We start from the raw sequence: 16,863 nt of genomic DNA on the forward strand, positions 1-16,863 counted from the left end.
AAATCCCACCTCCCCAAACCCAGGGCCTTGTTCTCGTGCCCGACACCTCCAGACGGCACCTGGATTCTAGAATTCTCGACTACTCTCTTTCCTACTAAAACCAACCCCTGACTAAACTAAGCTATTTCAGTTTTAATGATAGATAACACCTTAACGTGATACCATTTTAGGGACATTTGCATTGAAATAGGAAATCATGCTTTTATTACATAGTTAATTAAGCTCAAATAGCAGGATTCCAGGCATCCCACCAGCCCAGTAGGTCAAGGAAATTTGGGATGAAGGGATTTTCCTAGATACCCTTGAATCTTACAGCAAGTAGGCACCCCCAGCCCACTGACTTTTGTCTAACAGCACAGGTGACTAGATTGTACCAAGGTCACTACTTTTATTTTTTAGAAGCATTTTTTTAAAAAAAGAATTTTCAGTTCAGACATAAAGACCTTCATAATAAAATTTTTTTTAATTGATATCAATGGAACGGATGTCTGAGTATCCTGTGAATTTAAACCAAGCCAAATGTAATGGAATATATTTGATTAAATTGCAAAATGAGTTGTTCCAATGGTAGAAAGTGGAAGTATAATATTATACTAATCTAAATATGGATGCCCATACTTCTTACATTTTTATTTATTTTAGCAACCTGATAAAGCCCTCCAGGCAAAAGTCAGATTTGGCTGCTGCTTCTGATTTTAGATACCACAATATAATATCTTTTTTTTATCTCCCAAATCTTCCATGTGGGGAGAAATCCTAAAAATAGAGGAGCACTCTTTAGTTGAAAAATCAATGAAAATCATTCAAGCTTGAAGAAGAGTGACCAGATTCCAGGACAAGTTCCACAGTCTGTGACCTTGGCCTGTAGGGCAGCCCTGCCCCTAACCTAATGCAAGTTCAAACAAACCATGACCTTTGCTACTCATCTTGCCAAAGGCTCTTTTTCCAATCTAGACCCCTACAAAACCTCTTCAGTAGACTGGGCATCATCACTTCAACTGGTGCTTTCATGACATATAACTCATTCTTTTAATAGGTTATCCCACTGACCATTAATGCCTCTTGCATCAATGTTTAATTTGCTTGATTCATATGACTTTGCTTAACTCTCTGTTACTGACACCACTTAAGGGTGATTACCTATTGTACTTTCCCTACCAGTGCTTAAAAATATACTAAATCAAACTGAGACCAGAGATTTACAGACAAAAAGAATAAAGGTAAAATATAACAAAGAAAGCATGTAAAGAAATGAAAACTATTAGTAGAAGAAAAAACCCAAACATTCTAGTGAAGTTAGGAAAGCAGTCCTTGAATTCTAATATGGAGACAGAATGAAGAGAAAAAAAGCAAAATCTTTAAGTTTTTCTATAGACATAGACCTAAACACAGGTGCATAATTATTTACGGAATGTACAAATGGTATTGTATAAGCTGCTACGGGCATTTCCTCTGTTCAAGAGCTTCGTTTCCCCCCAGTTTCCTGCCAAAATATTGTGACTGTGCAAAAAACAAGATGTGTACATGAGAATTCTAACGTCCTACATGATTAATGACCTTTGAATCTTGGACAGATCTGGAACATTCCACATTTGCTGGGGCCTCCGCCGACTCTGGAAGACTGTCGCGGCAGCATCCTCTGTGCCCTTCCCTCCACACTCAAGGCTTAAATGATGTCCTCCTGCACATATGAAATAGTCATCTCTGTCTGAGGTTGAGACATAGCTTGAGTTTTCTGCCCAGAATCATGTGGAAACCAACTACAGTTGTATAGAGAGAGTGACTCTGTTCATGGCAATGGCCCAAGGTGGCCTGTGGTAACCTTGCTCTATTTATCCATTACTGAGCAGCTGTTGTACTCCAGGGAGAGCTTTCCCATTCCCTTCTGGAGCCAGCTTCTCCATCCCTTGTTGACTTGGAAATATCCTGTTTAACTGCAGAATTACCATTAAACTAGAAATTCTCCTCCAGTGTGAACTTGGAAAGGATTGATGCTTGTGGCTCCATTAAATGCTGATCTTAGCCTCAAAATGCCCATTATGTGAAAGAAAGTTGAGTGCCGAATAAGTTCCCTGTGGCTGATGAGTAACAGACATGTAGGTTTGGGCCAAGTTTCTTGGGATTCTTCTTAGAGAACAAGGAAAAGGGAATCTGAAGGAAGAAACCCATAGGATGGCTCATGACAGTCCAATAAGTGTGGCAGTGACATCTGACCTGCCCCTTCCTCATGGAGGTGGCAGGTGCCTGGCCAATTTCTGGTCAAGATTGTGTTAGGGTACCATCTTCTCTGAATCTGCCCAATCTCGCACTCCCTAGAAATAAACCAAGCTTCTAAATGGCTTTCATCCCAAGGATAACCCGGGGATGAACAGATACCCCAGTGCTGACCTAGCTTAGACCAGTATTCTAGGTGACCCAGAAAAACTGAATCTCCTGCCTCCATCCAAAGGCAAAGCAATCCAGAATCCCCAAGAGCTGCTGCTCCACTCGGCCATGTGATATCTGCAATTATTTCTTTCTCTGTAAACAAGGTTGTGCCTCCTACAATCTCCTGCACAAAGGGGTATCACTAGAATTCAGTTTTTATGGGAAAATTCAAAGTGTTTTTTTCAAAGACATAAAGCACATATGATTTTACAAAAAGTACTGTCTGATCAACATCATTAGTCATTAGGAAAATGCAAATCAAAATCACAGTGAGATACCACCTCACACACACTAGGATGGCAAGAATCAAAAAAATGAAAAACAGCAAGTGTTGGTGAGTATATGGAGAAACATGAATCCTTGTGCTTTGCTGGTAGGAATATGCAGTGGTTCGGCCATTGTGCAAAACATTTTGACGGTTCCTCAACAAATTGAGCATAGAATTACCATATGACCTAGCAATTCCACTCCTTAGGTATACACTCAAAAGAACTGAAAACAGGTACTCAAACAAATACTTGTACATGCATGTTCACAGCAGCACTAGTCACAATAGCCAAAAACTGGAAACAATCTAGATGTCCATCACTGGCAAATGGATAAACAAACTATGGCATATCCATACAATGGAATATTATTTAATCATAAAAAGAAAGGAATTACTGATGTATGCTACAACATGGATGAGCTGGAAAACAATACACTAAGGGAAAGAAGATGGATGCAAAAGGTCACATATTGTATGATTCCAGTTACATGAAATATCAAGAAAAGGCAAATCCATAGAGAAAATGCAGATCAGTAATTGCCAGGGGTTGGGGAAGGAATGGGGAGTCACCGCTTAATGAGCACAGCATTTCTTTTTGGGGTGATAAATATGTTGCGGAACTAGATAAAGATGCTAGTTGCACAACATCGTAAATGTACTAAATGCCACTGAATTGTTCACCTTAAAATGGTTAATTTCATATTATATGAATTTCACCTCAATAATGAAAAAAAGGCTTTGTTTTAAAAACTCTGTCACGCCTTGTACCTGACATCACTTTCCTCAGAGAAGGAAGTTTTCGTCCTCTTTTCTGAAGCCCTCCACATCTCTCTCGATTCCATCTCCTCCAGGACCTTCACCCGTTAATTGCACCTGACCAACCCACTTTGTCACATCTGCCAGTTTCTTTCCTTTGGCCTATTTCAATGCAATTCATCCTTTGCTCTAGAAGCAAAAACTCTCTTTTTGACCCAATTTCCTACTCAGGGTACCATCCCACTCGCTCCCTCCCTTCAATGCCAAATTCATCAAAAAGCCATGGCACACTGGTCATCCAAGCTCTTCCTTGCTCTCAATAATCTAGCTTCCTCCCCGCCACCATGGCTGTCCTCCCAAAGCAAGATCCAGGGGTGAATTCTCTGCCTCCCCTCTCCAGGGAAGCTGGCCAATTTTCTGAAAGGCAATCTCTCCATTTCCTTGTTCCTGTTTACTATCTAAAAAGCTTGCACCAATGTTTAACAGAAAGATGGGTTTTAACCACTGTAGAAGATTTCTATAATTGTAATTGGTCAGCTTTCATTTTATCTTTTTGACAGGATCTTAGGGACTGTTTCATTTGTTTTTGATTTGGCTCTTTGCTGGCTGTTGGCAGAGAAGGAAGAAGAGAGAAGGAGACAAGAGAAAAGAGAAGGGCCTCTGCCTTGGAGGGTCTCAGGGAGAAGGGGCTGGTGATCCCAGCTGGGCATGGGGGTGGAAAGTGAGGCAGTGGGAGGCGGGGTGGTCAAGGAGCAGAAAAAGATGGAGAACTTGTCAGATTGGCTTTAGAAATTCATCTAGAGCTGTTACAAAGAAGCCATGCAGAGAATCATCACAGATGAGAGAGAAAAGTGGCAAAGTGGTTTTCAAGGTCAAAGAGAGAAAAAACAGAATTACTCAAAACTAAACTGGAGGTGTTTAGAAAAACAGGTTGAAGGTGCAGAAAGCAAATGAAGAGGTCCAGAGAAAGGGCGAGAGGTGAGGCCTAGACCGGGTAGGAGTTCTCAAAATGTGGTTCTGGACCTCTGGTAGGGGAGGGGCCTGACACTCTTTCAGGTGGGTCCATGAGGTCAAAACTACCTTATAAGAATAATAAAACATGATGTGCCTTTTACATTTGTTGACACTGGCACTAAAGATGCAAAAACAATGGTGGGGAAAACTGCTGATTTCTTCTCACAAATCGAAGCAGTGTCTCTGTAGCAGGAATCTTCCGGTCTTCACATTATCAGGCATTTGCAGGAAAAAGAAAATGCCAGTTTTGCTTAGAATGTGCTTGATGAGCCGTCAAAATTAAACTTTTATGAAATCTCAACCTTGAGTGCACATCTTTTTATCATTCTGTGTGACAAACTGGGAAGTGTGCATGAAGCACTTCCACTGCACACTGAACTCCAATGGTTTTCTCAGGAAACACACTTGTGCAAGTCTTTGAGTCACGACCTAACTAGCCCCTTTTTCATCAAGAACCTTTTTTCCTTGAAAGAACAACTGAGAGACAAACTGTTGGCTATTCAGCAGATATTTTTTCTCAAAGGAACAAAGTGAGCCTGTCACTTCAAGGAAAACACCCAACGGTTTTCGTTGTCAGAGATGACTTGAGCTTGGAAGGAAAAATTAGAATCTTAGAAAACTTTTATCTTCCATTATGAGCTTGACATATTCCCAGTACTTACAGACTCTCCCGAGGAGTTGAGTGGTGATATTAATCACAGACGTGACTTTTTGATAGTATGTAATAAAATGTGACAACATTTGGAAGTTCTGTTTTAACACAGTGATCCAATATTTTCCAAATGACCAATGCGTAATGTTATAAAAAACCATTCATGGGTAGAAGATGCAAAATGCAAGACGGACCAGCGGATTTTAACGTAACAGAGCGTTCATTCATATGGTTTCAGATTCCACATTCAATTAACCTTTAAGACTCTGACACTTGAGTTTTGGAGAATTTTCAAGAAAAATATCCACAATTATCTGAAAAGGCTATTAAAACACTTTTCCTTTTTCCAACTAAATATCTGTATGAGGCTGAATTTTCTTCTGTACTTCATCTAAAACAACACATTGTGACAGATTGAAGGTAAAAGCAAATAGAACTCAGCTGTCTTCTTTTAAGCCAGATAGTAAAGAGATTTGTAAAAATGAAAACGGTGCCTTTCTTCTCACTAAATTCTTTTTGCTTTGGAAAGTATAGTTACTTTTCATTAAAATGGTGCTATTTTTGTTAATGTAATCGGTTTACTAATTAAATGGGATAATAAATATTTTTCAGTCCTCAGTTTTAGTTTAATGTGATAAATATCAATAGATCCGGCCCAATAAACCAAAGCTCTTTGGGTCCTCAATAATTTCTAATAACGTAAAGGAGTCCTGAGACCAAAAAGTCAGAAAACCACTGGGTTAGGTGAAGCCAAACAGTTTTGTAAATAAAACTACAAACACTGCATCCAGTAGACAAATCCTCAAGTCAGTCTGCAACTCAGTAGGCAGAAAATGGGGCCAAGCACTAAATAAAAGGCACAAGGAAGGCCAGGAGGGAGCTATTTTTGGACAGGAGGGACAGGAGCTCTCAACTAACACCCTGAAGAAACCTCCCAACTCTGCCCGCCATTAGGCTGAAGTGAGTAAAGGAAATCTCAACTAAATTAGAGTCAGGAAGACCTGCAGGGGGCGCTCTCATGCCCTACCACTCATTGTCAATTACTTCAACCTGGAAGTGCCCTAGGCTTGTACCTCTTGCATCTCCCACAGGAAGGTTTACTACTTTACTACTGATGAGAAGGAAGGAAGATTTCTCTCCCCACCCAGCAACAGCCCAGCCAATGAGAAATGCTGCAGCTCAGCCAATGAGAAGCTGTCACCACCCTGAACTGTTACTTTCCTCCAATGGACTTTTGTTTAGAAGAGTGCCTCCTACTCCCCCTTCCACTCTGTAAAAGCAAGTGCCTTCCTTTGTCTCTGGATTTGCTGATGGTCGGCCATAGCATGCACATCCTGAATTGCAATTCTTTTGGCTATTCCCGAATAAAATCGTTTTGTGCGTAAAACAACTGGCCAATTTTCTTTTTAAATTGACAACACGTGAGTAACATATGCCCAGAGCCCATTGGTGGTTCTGTCCAGTTTGGAAAGTTATGTTGTACTATCTCCTAACACACAACTGGTCATTCCAAATCTGCCTAAGGCTTCACAACTCAAAAAGATAAGCTGCAAAGCCAGAATTGACTCTTAAAACCTAAGAGGATGTCACAGAAGAAATGAGGCAAATAGCATAATCATACTGAAGCCCTAACCACGTCAGACTTAGGGGAACAGATGAATCCATTTATACTTTAAAAGCCATATTTGGAGCAGCTGCCGAGCACAAAAGACCACGGTGGGGATATATCAAAGGGATTATTTCTTTCCCCTCAAAATCAGAAAGAAGTACCAACGTGCCTCAAATGGGCACTGGCTAGATATTTAATTAGATGCTGAGGAAGGCTGAGGAGGTTGATAATGTTTTAGAGGAGATTTGGACATCAGATAAGGGTCAAGTTCAATAGTTTCGATGCCGGTTTTCTGGCTTTCAACATCAGGAGAGCAGGGACCATGGTGGTCTTCCTCACCCTTGTTTTGCTGGGGTGAAGCTCCACGCCTGCCACCTAGAAATGCTCACAGAACGCTGGATGAGGGGATGAAAACGTGGAAAAATAAATGAATACCCAAGTTGATATGTGGAATAAACTCCCTTTTTTGTGAGCAAACACAGCTGATGGCTTTCAGATCCCTAAATAGGATCAAGAGGCACTGCCCCACCAGGACGCCCTCCACTGGCAAAGCCATTTAGCTTCCTTATTCCCAGCGGTTCACACTCAGCTCACTGACCTAGGGACTGAAAATTAGGACAAAAGGACAGGTATTCTAGGGAGAGGAAAACAAGCTCACCAAGTTCCAAAGTGATGGTTTTCTTCTCTCGGAAATAAAAGTCTAGTTGGAGGTTTATTTCTGTATTCTGAAAGTTATTAATTAAAATCTAAGAATGACAGTTATCTGTCTCCAACACAGTTATAAAATGAGTCCCTGGCTTCTTTGTAAAGCCTGAGAGTTGTAACGAAGTATAAAATCAGGGGCTGCAAAAAAACAGTTCCTGGAACTTATTTATTTTATACCTGGAAGTTTCTAAGTCCTGGGGATGTGAGGCACAGACTATGGTTAACAATACTGTGTTGTATATTTAAAAGTTGCTAAAAGAGTAGATCTTAAAAGTTCTCATCACAAGAAAAAATATCGTAACTATGTATGGTGACGGGTGTTAACTGAACTTATTGTGGTGATCATTTCACAATATACTATACATATATCAAATCACTATGTTGTACAGCTTAAACTAATGCAATGTTATATGTCAATGATATCTCAATAAAACTGGGGAAAAAAGATAATCAAAAAAAAACCCAGTTCCTGGGCTACGTGTAAAAGGTTTCATGCTGCAGCTGAGGGATTTCCTCTTTCCTGTGATGCTCATTTCACCTGTACTGTGATTTTCTCCAACTTTGATCTAGAATAAGAGAGACCCAGAGAGCTTAGTCCTCTGGTACAGTTTATGCCAAAGAAAACCACGGAATGGAGGTTGCCGAATCTTCTAAGTCTCTTTGAAAGGTCTTGATAGCCACGACCTCTAATGTCTTGGTCTGATGTCCGTGGCATTGCAGGATGTTACCCATGTCTCATCTCAGGCCCCGCCCTCAGACCCGCTGGGTCAGGATCTGCATTTTAACAAGACCCCCACGTGATTCCCGTACACATTAAAGTTGGAGAAATGCTGGACCAAAATGCCAAAAGGTCAAATGATTTGGAAAGTTTTCGACCCAATGCCTGGTTCTCTTTGTAGTAAGCAGTGAAACTTTCCATGAGAACACTAAACAAGCACTAAAGCTGGCCATAACGCTGAATGGCCCACTAGAGGTCGCTAAGGGGATGGAAGGGCTAGGGCTGCCCAGCAGGAGGAGCCCCAGAACAAAAGTCCAGAAATCTCCCTTCATTCTTGTCCTGCCTCTACAGTGAATTAGCTGTTGGGCTTTGGGCAAATAGCTTAGATCTTAGACCTTGGTTTCCTGGTGTTTAAAATAAAATAGGCGGAGAGGCCTCTAAAATCACCTTCCACTCTAAATCCTGTGACCCTGGAAATGTCACTAGTGATATAATCTTCACTCTAATAAATTTGGAGTGCCACCAACCGACAATGCCACTACAACTATCTGTCAACACAGGGAGACACATCTCAACCTTCTGGAAAATGCTGATGCCAAATAGAAACATGACGAAACACCTATCCTTTGGGAGATAATTTTACAATCATTCCTTAAATAATTTATAATAAATGACTCAAATATGTTATCGTATTTTTGTGCAGTCAATGATATGATCATCCTTCTGTTCTATAACATAAAAGGCAGCAATGGTTTTTTTGTTTTTTTCAGTACCAAGAATTATAATTCAAACAAGTCAGTGAAATTCTAGACGGACTGATCCTTTACCACTGAAAAAGTAACAGCTGGACTGCACTTACTTTTATGATCTCTGTGCTTAGTATGTTTCTAATAATTATTATTCTACTTTTATTATCCATAAAAGTACTCTCTCTCTCAAAGGTCCACAAAGCTGTTTCTGCAAGTAAAATCTGTGGGAGAGATCATCCATTTTTGATTAGCAAATAAATGTGACTCAGACATCTTCATTTTGGCATTAAATCCAAAGCATCTATTCTCTGGGTCAAAAGTTCTTATTCAGCATCATCAATAAGCTATTCATTCAGTCAAGAGAAAGGTCCCCCCACCACCACCCTTAGAAGACCAACTTCTTAGAACGGATTAGTCTCTTTTCTCTATAATGCCACTAACCACTGGCTCATCAAGTTTGTTCCCATCAACTATTCTGCTCTGACCCTCTCTTGCTGTGTTTCCTTCCCTACTTAAAGGAGAAATTCCTCTGCAGCACTGGCAGAACCGTAGGGGACCTAACCCCACCATGCACTGAGCAGAACTACTAAAAAGCAACTCCACATCCTGACCGCCAGCTGCTGTTTTGATGCTGAGAAGGATACAGTGAGTGGCTTTCCTTTGATGCTTTGATGGGCATCCTCATCTCCTCTCCCGCTCCACTTCTTTCTCATAACCTTACCAGGTCACAGTTCCTTTTCAAGGTCTCATGAGGGCCTTTATGTTCCCACTAATGATGATGGAAAAATTAGCTCTCAGAGAAGCGATGGATGAAAGGAGATGACGTCTATTCCTGCCCTCTGGCACGTTTCTACTTCCTAACCTAAAGAAGAGTTTGCCGATGGTTTCAAACCAACAGGAGGATGGCATCAAAGATTCCATTGGTTCAAATTATTTCTTTTTGAAATGATAGGGAAAGGATTGGCAACGTTGCTTAAAATGCTCCTAAGGGGTTACTACAACATTCTGGGTCACACTATCTGTGAGATGGCCTTAGGTCAGAGAATGTCTTCCGACTCATTATTTTATAAAACTAAAGTCACCGTGTGCTTTCCATGCTCCCACATTTACCAAATATATAACTCAAATTCATACCTCACTCAAAACTCAGAGAACTGGTTTTCCGTCATATTTTTGTTCTGTTATTTATCTTGTTCATCCAATTCATAGACGGTTTTTGAGCATCTCCCATGCGAAAAGCATCCTGCTAGTTGTTACAGTGGATGCAGAAGGAACCAGACACGGATCCTAACATCAGATACTCCCCTGGGAAACTCCCAGTGATCCCACATGCAAGTGGGAGGCTTCTCTGTGCTCCCTGCAAACCTGCACCTGCAAACCTCTCCCCCAGCACACACCACACGATGCTCTAAGTGATGATTTACTCATCCAGCACTCTGCCTGTGCAACCTTCCAACCCCTTCTCAGTGGCCACATCTTATCTTACCAAATGTGTATCCCCCAGAGCCTCGGGCACTACCAGGCACATGACAAGCAAGAACTCTGTGGTGAATTGGATGCAAATAATAATGGACGTAAAGAAATATATGCATAAATCAAAAGTCATGTGTCTCATAAGAGAAATGCAATGTTACAGGGCTTGAGAGGAGGGAGTTTGCACTGAGGGGTTAGGAATGGCTTCCAGAAGCAAGAAGTTTTTGAGCTGAGTCTGAAATATAGTTAGGAAGATGGGAGGGCAGGGGGTAGAGGGTCGGAGTGGGGCAGTATGGCAGGTAAGCATTCCAGGGGGAGAAAATAGCATGAATGAAACCATGGAGACCTGAGGGAGGAATCAGGGGGATGTGGGGATTGTGGAAGGAGCTGAGGTCAGGAGCCGGAAAGGCTGCTTCTGCCTCTAGCTTATGGCATGCTGGTTACTCGACTCTGAGAATGAGATCTGAAGTAAACAAACCTCAGAAATGAGAATTTACTGGGAGCCCTGACAAAGAAGAACATGCTGTGAAACAGGAAAAAAGATAGGGAGGGGTGCTCATATAAGACAGACAGGTTCCTGGAAGGATAACTTCTCCTACCCAGACCACCTGGGCTGTAGAGCAAGGACAGCAGGTGTCAGAAAGCAGTAAACCAGTTCAGGTCAGTGATTGATTTCCAATAAACCAAACCCAACCAGAAGAACTCGGCTGTAGGAAGGCTAGGACTTGCCCTTGACTTCCCGGAGTAGAGAGGGAGCTAACAGAAAGTCAGGACCCTTCAGGAAGCAAACGGGGTAGTGCTTTTCTCTCAGGTACAGACCCACACCTGGAGACAGAATTAAGACGAAGGCTCTAGAAGGGATTGAGAATCACTCCTAGCCATGACACCAGCTCAGTTCTCTCTCAAAACAACGTCTGAATAGTCAGCTTTAGTATCTAATACAAATAGACTAAGGATGATGGATTCTTAAGGCAAGAGCTGAGGGGATTTCTAGCGAACCTTCTAAGAATGGAGGCCTGAGGCCATTTACCTGTCAACATGGACCAGGGCCAACAAATACAAAAGCTTTGAGATGTGTGTTGAACCATTATGCCATTACTCAGCATTTATCTTTTTCTATTAACTCCATGTGACCTTGAAATGATAAACAATGAAATCCTTGAATAAAAAAAGTTGAGTGTTTGCTTTAGGGAATCAGCAACAACAGGAAAATGATACACACTGCTCCTCAGACCTCTTTTTCCAAAATTATGGTCCACAATCCACTCTTGCATCAGAATCACCTAGCTGCCCAACCAATGGCATCAGAATCTAAATGAGGGGCCTGGAACATGACTCTTTTCAAAGGCCTCACACAATTCTTAGGCAAACTAAAAATTTTAAAGCTACTCCCTTGACTTTGTGGGCAAGGGATGCAACTGGGTAGAAAGGAAGCAACAATGAATTAGAGAGGATCTTGTGATGGTTAATTTTATATGTCAACTTGGATGGGCCATGGTGCCCAGACATTTCGTCAAACATTATTCTGGATGTTTCTATGAGGGTGTTTTTGGATGAGATTTACACTTAAATTGGTGGACTTGGAGTAAAGCAGATTGCCCTCCATAATCTGGGTGGGCCTCATCCAAACAGTTGAGGGCCTAAATAGAACGAAAGTCTGACCTCCCCCAAGAAAGAGGGAATGCTGCCAGTGTACGGCCTTGGGGCTTCATCTGCAGCATCGGCTCTGGTGTGCCAGCAGACTGCCTTTGTACTCAGACTACAACTCCTTCCTGTGGCAGGCTTCTCCCATCAGATCTTAGACTCACGGAGACTCCAGAACCACATGAGCCAATTCCTTAAAATAAATCTCCTTAATTGATTTATATGTATATAAGCTTATATATATATATATATATATATATATATATACACACATAGATACACACACACACATATATATATAAATACATATATCCTACTGGTTCTGTTTCTCTGGAGAACCTTAATACAAATCTCTTGATGTTGAAAGACAAGGTCCATGGAACCTAATTTGGTTTAAAGAAGGTTTAAGACACACCAGCAAAGAGCCCTGTGTGACTCCCTGACACTTACCTTTAAGATAATTCAGGAATCATCAAATAGAGCAGCCAAACTTGGTGACAAAGTTCAAAGAGAAATAGTGGCCAACAGTCAATTTTTTTCATAAGAAGAAGAAAAGATCAGAATCAACCCTTGTAATAAAAGTAGTTTTCAAAAATACAGAACTCCTATGGCGTTATAGTAAACATTTAAAAAAACCTTCCCAGGTTGGTGCGATATCCAAGAACAGCAAGCTTAAGCTTTATCACAAACCACCAATCAACTTGGAATTGTGAAATATCCTCTGGCCAAAGTACATCTGACAGAAAAGAAATGAGTCCCATTACCAAGTGAGAGTAGTGTAGAAACAATAGAATTGCTTTTGTTTTGATGGATGACCTAATAAAAAGATATTAAGATGATTAGAAACAATCAAATTAAACCGCTGAATGTAGTTCTTTTTGTTTTGTGCTATGGAGTGGATTCTTACGTTGGGTGGAAGGTTGAACTATAGAACTTCTAATTTTAGGAAAACAGCAAGAAGAAGGAAACTTGAAACAACAGTTGCTGGCAAGCAACTCATAAGTCGCTGCAACAGCCATGACAATGACCACAAAAAGCCACAGGAACTCAAGTAGATGCAAAAAAGATGAACCACCTTTCCATTCCCTCCCCTGCAATAGGTAGCTCAACTCCCACCATCTTTTTGAGAACTGTAGGAATGGTTTCTCTCCAAGATAACAATGTGGTGGGTCCATAAATGGATATGCTAATTCCAGCCTAATCATTTGCTTCGGAGTCACCAAAGGTCATTATAGTGGCTCAGATAAGATGACTAGCCACAATTTCCCTAAATTCAGTAAATGCAAGCTTTGACAGAATCAACAACAGCAGAGGCTATACACTTTAGAAGCAACTGTTGTGGAATGGGGAGGTGGGAGCAGAGGGAGGAGGTGTTATCTGGAGGCTGGGCACTCAGCTCTTCAAAGGAGCTGGTACCCATAACAAGCTGTGCTCCCTCTGAAATGATCTGCTAAAATTAGCATGGATTCTTCACTAAGCCTTTTGAGTCATTTTTTCAAGGAAAACAAAGCACTTTGGCAAGGTTTGCCAACTACCTGCCAGGTGCTAACTACTCCTACTGCCTTCCCAATGAGTCAATGCTAAACCACCAGGCAGAGCCTCCTAGCAGAGTTTCATGGGGATGGGACTCATGCAGACAAGGGCTGCATGCCAGCAGCACGCACGTTTTAAGACAACATGGTGACTGCTTCATGGATGAAAAGTTTCCCCAGCTGGGTCATCCATTCTAGGAGAAGGCTCACAAGGAAATTCAATCATTTTCAGTGCAAAATTCCAATAACAGCCCTCCTTTCCTTGGTTAAGACATTTCTCTTTCACCAATCTTATCTTTTTCAGGGCACATGAGGCTGCAGAATTGTTCACTGGGAACAGTAAGAATGAATTCGGGGAAGACCAGGGTGTCTCCTCTTTGTAGCCTCACTTGGAAGGTCTGACTCTCTTCCATTCCAGCAGTGGGCCTCCCTGAGTCTCACGCTTCATCTCTTCTGGAACCTCTTTATCGAATTGGCTCCCCATTGCTTCCTCATCTTTTCTCAAGTTATTGTACCCCTCCCTAGCATTGAGTGCCAAAGAAAAACACACAATACCCTTCACTTCTTTTTTTCCATAAAGTAAATTGATAAATGAAACTTCTCCTCAGGGAAGAGAAGAGATGGTCCAAGGTGGCCGAGACAGGAGACGACGGGATCTACAGGACAGGCCTGGCTTTGTAAAAGAAATCTCACACTTCACCTTCTGGCTTCACACCACTCACTCTCCCCTCCCCCAGGGATTTCGTGCTGGCTTTGGTTTAAGTTTGTGTTCCTTTTCAAAGATTTAGCAGAAATTATTATTCCCACTACTTTATCCAGTTTCTGACCATATTCTGCCCCCTACAGGGGATATTTTACAGGAAAATGGTATATTTGAGCCACGGCAGTATTATACCTAAGACATGAAAACCACAGGTTTCCCAAGATGACATCAGCACTACTTGAAAGCATCTTCCGATATCCCTTTTGTCAGTTACCCATTCCTTTCACTTGTCCAACTTCACCAAAGAAAATTTACTGGTGCTACTCTTAAAATTGGCCTAAAACAAATACTGATCTTTGGAGATGTGGGGAACCCATTTCCACTTAACATGAACTCCGCTGGAAATATTATAGAACTGGGGAACGGGAGATGGAGGAAAGGATGCCAGAGACAGAAACAGCAAGTGGTGATTAGAATGGATGTCCCCTAATGGAACAGGCTCCCTTGAAAGGTGCAGAGTCTCCCTCTCCTGGGATGCTGAGGGGAGCGTGGACTCCATCTGCCAAAACCATTTCAAGGGAGCCCTATACTGATGGAGATGGGCTTCAATGGCCACTGTAGTCCTTTGCTGGTCTGACTCCTGGACCTCGTCACTCTCCAGAAAACAAAGAGGAAGGACTGTGCTCAGTCCCTGCCCCCTCCCTGCCCATGTGACCTCAGCTACTAAAGAAAAGGGGAATAGGGCTCAGGTCTTCCATAGTGTTGATGGTGCTGATCCACAAAGGTCAAAAGTAATGAGTCGGCCTTCTCGTCCCTGCCTCTCCTCCGTTTCTTCTCCTACTTCTGTAACTCTGTTATCAGCACTGGAGAAATGCAAAGTCTAAAGAGGGAAACAGGCAATAACTGGGAAGTAAATGACTCTGTGCTTACCTTTTCTTTCTTCCACTTCTCTTGATTCTGCTACCAGATATTCTCACAAAATCACTACTTCATACCAAAGCAAAATCTAGCACTGCACAAATTTATTATAATTACTTTAAAAATAATACGATGATTATATATCTATATGTTATATACTAACATATAATTGAAACCAGAAATTTTGGAGGTTTTTTCAGCAAATGTACTTGTTTTCTCCCCTTTCATCCTTGAGAGAGATGTATATGTAAATATATATTTGTATAAATACATGTTATTGGTTTTTTAAATTTATTTTTTTTAATTTTTTTAATTAAGATTTTATTTTTTCCTTTTTCTCCCCAAAGCCCCCTGGTACATAGTTGTATATTCTTCGTTGTGGGTCCCTCTAGTTGTGGCGTGTGGGACGCCACCTCAGCACAGTTTGATGAGCAGTGCCATGTCCATGCCCAGGATTCGAACCGAGGAAACACTGGGCCGCCTGCAGCTGAGCACGCGAACTTAACCACTCGGCCATGGGGCCAGCCCCTAAATACATGTTTTTAAAGCTACCAGTTGTCCTCTTACCTCTGATGGCTTCGTGGTGCATTTCCCTTTTCCTGAACACTCCAAGTCATTTGCGTGGCCGTCCCCTGGCACACAGGTGCTGGCCTTCACCACCAGAATTAAGCGCAAAGCCACAATAGATTTAGCCACGGAATCATTGACAAAACCTAAAAGGAAACGGAATGACAGGAAACGTCAAGTAAAGCTTTACCAACATCCTTTCTACAAGATTATGAATTGGGTTTACACAGCATTCAAGTCTAACAAACAAAGCAAAATGCAGTAAGCTAGGCAAAGGAATAAAGCACATGGCTGGTCACCATTCAGACCTCAGGCCTTTAAGACAGGCCACTCTTCCCAAGCATCAGGAGAAACTCCTAAGACCAATGAAAGGCTCAGGCACTTCAGCCATCACCTCAGATCCTTCTGCTGTTCTTGCCCTTCCCCCAAACCCCCAGCCCCGGGAGCCACTTTGTCTCTAAATTCCATCCTTGAGTTAGCATCTTAGACTTCAATTTCTCTGCTTTGAACCCATCCTCTCCCAGGGCTCCCAGGTGGCTACCTGCCTGCATCTCCCAGCTCTTCCTCCTCCTGGCTACTTCGAAGAGTCACAAGCACTAACTCTCTCCCAAGCCTGCACCTTGCTATGAGCCTCCCCGAACAGTTCTCAGTGCCCTCACAGGCGGGCAGGCAATACAGGTACACATTCTGTGCTGGGCTTATTCATACATATCTTACTTGATCCCCAACCTGACTATAAAGTATCAAGTAAGTTACATGGTTTTAATCATCTAATAAAACGGGACCAATCACAGTTGAATATTGACCGCAATATCACCGATATGTTGATCTTTATGTCTAGTGTAGTTATTTGTACACAGTAGGTAGCAATAAATATGGAATAAATATAGCCTCTAACTGGAGTGAAGAAATAATACAGTAAGTGTTTTTCCTCAATGATATAATTACTTCACTGAGAGAGTGTCTCTTATTGTAATAAGAATATTCATTTATTTATGTATAATTTATAATTTCAAAATGAACAACCTATAAAGACTCCTGCATTACCCATAAAAGGCACTTAAGACAAGGTGGTGAAAATGATTCCAGACAGCCATGCCTCTCCGAGCCCCAATTTTCTCATGTGTT

General features: G+C 41.7%; 1 protein-coding gene across 2 annotated transcripts in view; it reads right to left on the minus strand.

The window, feature by feature from the left end:
* DNER (delta/notch like EGF repeat containing) overlaps positions 1 to 16,863 on the minus strand; it is a 302,387-nt gene that overhangs the window by 130,866 nt on the left and 154,658 nt on the right. For both annotated transcript variants that reach the window (XM_023642489.2, XM_070270583.1), the window contains exon 5: positions 15,736 to 15,881. In XM_023642489.2, the coding sequence (XP_023498257.2) occupies positions 15,736 to 15,881 (146 nt within the window). The remainder of the gene's footprint in view (positions 1 to 15,735; positions 15,882 to 16,863) is intronic.

Source organism: Equus caballus, chromosome 6, assembly GCF_041296265.1.
Source record: "Equus caballus isolate H_3958 breed thoroughbred chromosome 6, TB-T2T, whole genome shotgun sequence".
Taxonomy (NCBI): Eukaryota; Metazoa; Chordata; class Mammalia; order Perissodactyla; family Equidae; genus Equus; species Equus caballus.